Raw genomic sequence first — 5,708 nt, forward strand, 5'->3', positions numbered from 1 at the left:
GTGTTTACTGAATGTCTGAAGGATTTCTGGGTCACGGATCAGCTGCTTTTGTTGTTGTAAATTCTGGCAGACCGGAAGTGAAATAAACAAACAGGAGGACGTTTGTTTCTACATTTGATTCTAATATTTATATTTGTTTTTTGTTTCATCACTTTCGGCACCGACAAAACCACGAAATCGCTGAAGACCGTCACAGATCTCGCGATAGTTATCGCGGTTAGAAGCACGGCTGTGATTGGTCCATGGCGGGCGGCTGCAGCGAGCCGATTGGCTGAGCTGGAGGTAAACACGGAAGTTGGCGTGTGCGCCGGTGGAAGCAGCTCGATGTGTTCGGTCCAAACATGAAGGTTTAAAACGTCCCAGACTCCTCCAGAGAGCCGGTTCTGAGTCCTGCGCAGGTCCCGGAGCTCCAGCACGGACAAACCGAGGCAGGTGGGCGGAACCGGAGCGTCGGAACCGCGCTTCTTAGCTCGTTAGCCTGTTAGCTGCGGTCCGTTGTTCCACCGATAGCAAAGCGTGTCGTTACACCGGAATAAAGCCGGGATTCCGTCTGAAGCCGTTAATGGACCGGAGACACGAACCGAGCCGTTAGAGTCAGAGCAAAGTCCAGAGTCTGGTCAGCGGGAGGTCATGTGATGACGGCTGGAAACAAGATAGAGTGACATGAAGGATGGTCAGATGGTGATCGAGTCAATAAAGTATCATGAAGTTCACCAGAGTCTCTGTTTTGCTGCCACAGTGTCTATTAGACACACAAAGCTCTGAGTCAGGATGAATACTGTTATTATCACTGTTATTACTGACTGATGATCAGTAAATATGTCCATCAGAAATCTGCTCAGTCAGTCATTCAGGTTGGAAACCACACGACTGACATCATTCATATATAAACCAAGAAGAGCAGAAAGTTTTCACACTTATTGTGAGATTTTAGTTTCAAAATAGAATCAGATACATTTAGAAAAACGGCACCTAAAGTGGATCAACTTGATTATCTTGAGTGGATCAGTGGTTAGCACCGTGGCCTCACAGCAAGAAGGTCGCCGGTTGGCGTCCCGGTGAGGACACCCGGGATCTTCCTGCGTGGAGTCTCCATGTTCTCCCCGTGCAGCGTGGGTTCTCTCCGGGTTCTCCGGCTTCCTCCCACAGTCCAGAAACATGCTGAGGTTAATTGGTGATTGTAAATTGTCCGTAGGTGTGAATGTGAGTGTGCTTGGTTGTCTGTCTCTAAGTGTAGCCCTGTGATAGACTGGTTACCTGTCCAGGTGAACCTGCCTTCACCCTGAGTCAGCTGGGATAGGCTCCGCCCCCCATGACCCTGGTGAGGATGAAGGTGTAGAGATGATGGATGTTCTTGTGTCTCTTTGTCGCAGCAGCTTCAGGATGTGATTAAAGCGACCTGTTTCTCTGCAGGATGTCCGTCATCATCCACACCCGCGGCGAGGTGGGCGGCGGCGTCGCGGCCCACCTCCAGTGCCCCCACTGTGGACATTTCTCCAAGAGCCACGCCCACCAGCTGACCCACATGGCGGCGACTCACCCCGTCTGCCTGGACAGCGTGGCGGTCGGTCGCCTCGGCAACATCCTGATGTACCAGAGCGGCGCCCGGCTCTTCCACTGCTGCGACTGCTTCTACACCAGCCGGGACTTCACCAAGATCTACAAGCACCTCATCTCCAAGCACTGCACGGACGAGCGCGATGGTGACGGCGAGGAGGACGAGGAGGACGAGGGGGGGAAGGACACCGGCAGGAGGAAGAGGAGCAGCGAGGTGGAGGAGGAGGAGGAAGAGGAGGTGAAGGCCGAGAACGACGGAGAGAAGAGCGTGCTGATGTCGGACGGCGGCGGCTACCGCTGCCTGATCTGCGGCTGGAGGAACAAGCTCAAGGCGCTGGGCGTCAACCATGTGGTGCGCAAACACGACATCCCCAAAGCCTACGCCGCCCAGGCCGTCAGACGGGACGCCGTCGTGACCAATCAGACGCAGGGCGGCGCAGCAGCGGAGGAGGAGGAGGCGGCGGTCGGGCTGAGCGGCGAGCTGCTGAAGGAGGAGATGGAGGCCACGGCCAAAGTGGTGCGATTCATCTCCAACCGCTTCGTCTGCCTGATCTGTGGCTGGAAGACCAAACTGAAAGGTACGGCGCGTCTCCCTCTGGTGCTCCATGTGGTCGTTTCATATCCGACTCCGTCACCTTTACTGAAATCACCATTATTGTGATTGTGCTGTTTTTCAAAGACTCTCTTCGTTGTGAGCTTTTGCTGTTTCCATGGTCGCATGTTGAAGTGTTCTCCGTTGTGTTGGTTGCAGGTTTCGCCATCAGTCACGTGGTGCGTTGCCACGACGTCGAGCGTCCCTACAGCTGCAAGGACTGCAAGCGCAGCTTCTTCCTGCCCAGCCGGCTGCAGCAGCACGTCAGGGCGGCCCACCGGCCCGGACGCTACGCCTGCCCCTTCTGCTGCTTCAGGTCCCACTTCCTGGGAGGCTTCAGGAGGCACTGCAGCCGCTGCAACGCCCGCGAGGAGGAGGACGGAGGAGCAGGAGCAGCAGGAGCAGGAGGAGGAGCAGGAGCAGCAGGAGCAGCAGGAGGAGCAGGAGGAGCAGGAGCAGCAGGAGCAGCAGGGGAGGAGGAGGACCACGAGGAGGATGAGGACGAGGACAGCAAGGAGACGAGAGGACGCAGAAAACGGAGGAGGACGACGAGGCCGATGGAAGAGGACGACGACGACGACGACGAAGACTGACAGAGGACGTCCAGGAAGTAGAGAAGCTACATCCACCAACTCTGTGTTTTAAATGTCAATGATGATTGTTAAATATTAAAAATAAACCCTTTTGGGGGAGTTTGTGTTTGTGCATCTTTGAGTAGTTCTCTGGTGTCTGTTCTCTATTTGTGTCTTGTTGTGTCTCTTTGTGGTCACATCACACGTGTTTGTCGTCGCGCGCCGTCTCCTCGCCGTCGTGTGGCGACTTCTTGTCGGTGAAAACATCTCCTGTGTTGACATCTGAAGTGTTTAATGTAGAAACTGGCCTTCATGCAGCAGACTGAAACCCGGTGGAGAGAAGGCGTCCGTCCAGCCGGCTCTACGGCGATCTGCTGGAAAGCGACAGATTTTAGACACAGCAGCCAGACTGAGTTCAGGCTGAACCTTCTGCCAGCGAGACCTTCAACACAACAGGAAGCAGTGAGTCTGCATGAATATCTGTCATTTATTTAGTCCAAACATACAAAACAAACCCGCCTCAGAAGGAAATCTGCTTCATGATACCAAGTTTAAGAAAACAACACAAAACAGGAGCCGGAAACACTCAAAACTAAATCAACCCTGCAGCTCTTCCAGATATTCACACTGCGCCCGCCTCGTGGGCCGGCAGGCAACACAAGAAGCAACACAAGTTTCCCACTGCGACAACCTGAAGCTGGCGTTAGCCGCTGCACCTGAATAAACCCACGCCACCAGCGCCTGCATCCTCACACCATCAGTTACAAACGTCGTGGTTTGAGACGCCAGAGCTTCAAAACTAAGAAGCTGGAAGCAACAAAAGTCTTTTGGATCTTTGCTCAGACCTTGTAGTGAAGTTTAGCTTGATGACGAGTTTGTATTTGACCAGCAGGTTTGCTGCAACAGTTTCTAGTAGTATTTGTTTTTTGGTCTTTTATAGTTTCTTGTGTTTTTTTTCCATTTCTGTAACAGCTGTACGACTCTGTAGTGCCGTTGTGTCGAGTCATCGTGGATTCATCCATCTCTGAAGTTGCCTTTTTTGCATCTCGTCATGGTTGCTGGTCTTTTTCTTCTGGTTCTGTGTCTCTGTAGTCAGCTTGGCGTCGCTTCGTAATCCACAGAAACCACAGAAATAGTTCACATTTATCATTAGCTTAAAGAAACCTGTTGGTCAAATAAAAATTCCCCATAATTCTGACGGCGTCTTTGCTGTGAATGATTCTGAGCTTTTTACAACAGCTGCAACACCACATCTATCCACTGGGGGGCGACGAGAACTGAATCCTGCCTGGGCTGAAAACACCAGACGATAAATATTTTAAATTATTTTTATCATGAATCATTTGAGCAAAATTCCCTGTCGAGAGTCAGGTTTGAGGGTTTGCTCGTCCGTTTCTTCTGTTGTGGAACAGAACAAGCTCCTGATGTCTGACTGATGGACGAACGTCACCCGACATGTCAAATGATTCTGGACTCTATCAGCTGTCAATTAATCTCGTAAATGAATCAGCAGGAACTCAGAGCAGCCAAAAGGAATCCAGCTAAACTGTACTGAGTCCAAATTCTGAGTAACACTGATCCAGCATTACCAAAGTCAGCCCCCGAATGACTCAGAACCGGTCCAAAATGACTGTAAGTAACTGACTCACAATTTGACCTAAACAAGTAAAAATGGCCCAAAATGGCTTCACAGTGTAGAACTGAACAGAGGAGGAGAAACATCTGGCTGAAAGGATCCAGAAGATCAGTGAGCAACTAAACAGCTGACCAGGACCACCACGAGAACACGGTCCTGACAGTTTAATATTGTGAATAAAGTGTGTCGTCCTGCAGGTGAAGGACACGACGATAAACTGTGACCTTTAAACTCTGCTCTACTCAGCAGCAAACTGTTAACTTCAGAATCATCTGACATGTCGGTGACATGGTGCAGGCCTGTCGTCCACCTGCTGGTGGAAGTCATCAGTAGCTGCAGCTCTACGTCAGGTCCAGCTCCATCCCTCTGTCTAGCTGCTGATGAACACCAGTTCATCCGCCTGAAGCTCCTGCAGCCAGAAAACACGCATGTTTGTTTGAAGGATCTCCTGCTGGAGGAAGCTCGGCTCTTTGATGAGCTCCTCTGCAGCCGTGCAACTAAATGTCGACTGAAGCCGACTCCCGACTTTATTTCTAACGCTGCAGCAGCCGGCGAGGCTTCCTTTGCGTCCCTGTTGTTTGAGAAAACTGAAAACGTGGAAGGGAGCGCCGCCGTCCGAGCTCATCCAACAGTGTCGCGACATAAACAACAAACAGAAAAGACGTTTTCTATAAAACAGCGTTTGTTTGCTTGGCAGCTGGAAGTTGATTCTGTCCCTGCATGGCTCCGCCCAGTGCGTCCCATAAGCCCCGGCTGCAGGGGGTCGTAGCTCAGATGTGTCGAGGGCACCACGCTCCCTCCAAGGCGGCCATGTTGATTCCTCTCAGGTCGCCAAAGTCGTCGCCGTCTCCATCGCAGTACTCGCCGTCGTCATCGTGGTCGTCGAAGCGAGCGCTGTAGCTGGCCGACGCCTTCTGCTGCAGAGACACAGGAGACAGTTGATGTGAGCTGAAAACAGCGTCTAATGGGTTTGTGTCTGCCGTTGTTAGAATCAAACTGTGGTGACAGCTAACATGCTAACAGTCACTGCACACAGCCGTCACTGGAACACCTGGACCGTAAGTAAAACAGGTGAGTTACGCTGCATGTAAATGAGCCCGTCTATCGAGCTGAGACGTTTACCGTTCGAGTCACCGGCTCCCTGAACGGGGGACACACCATGTGGAAGCGAGGGATGGCCACGTGGAAAACTTCCTCTTTGTTGGCTGCCAGAGAAACAACACGAGAGCGTCAACAAAACAGAGGTGTCAGTGTCTCTTTGTAGCCCTGTTTTGTCTCTTCATAGCCCTGTCGTGTCTCTTTGTAGCCCTGTTTTGTCTCTTTGTAGCCCCGTCGTGTCTCTTTGTTGCCC

General features: G+C 51.9%; 2 protein-coding genes across 2 annotated transcripts in view; one reads left to right on the forward strand and one right to left on the reverse strand.

The window, feature by feature from the left end:
* Nucleotides 1-312: 312 nt before the first annotated feature.
* On the forward strand, nt 313-2,592 carry LOC103371127 (myeloid zinc finger 1-like; the record flags this gene model as incomplete). Its single annotated transcript, XM_008300355.1, has 3 exons — nt 313-432; nt 1,414-2,135; nt 2,309-2,592. Coding segments are annotated over exons 2-3 (1,005 nt in total), but the record flags the coding sequence as incomplete, so codon positions are not given.
* A 596-nt stretch (nt 2,593-3,188) lies between these two features.
* Nucleotides 3,189-5,708, reverse strand: part of fbxo3 (F-box protein 3) — an 8,699-nt gene continuing 6,179 nt past the window's right edge. Inside the window, exons 10-11 of the mRNA XM_008300368.1 lie at nt 5,480-5,562; nt 3,189-5,274 (exon numbers count right to left, since the gene is read on the reverse strand). Of these exons, the coding sequence (XP_008298590.1) occupies nt 5,128-5,274; nt 5,480-5,562 (230 nt within the window). The 3' untranslated portion in view covers nt 3,189-5,127. The remainder of the gene's footprint in view (nt 5,275-5,479; nt 5,563-5,708) is intronic.

Source organism: Stegastes partitus, unplaced genomic scaffold (assembly GCF_000690725.1).
Source record: "Stegastes partitus isolate 25-593 unplaced genomic scaffold, Stegastes_partitus-1.0.2 Scaffold1529, whole genome shotgun sequence".
In the NCBI taxonomy this organism is placed as follows: domain Eukaryota; kingdom Metazoa; phylum Chordata; class Actinopteri; family Pomacentridae; genus Stegastes; species Stegastes partitus.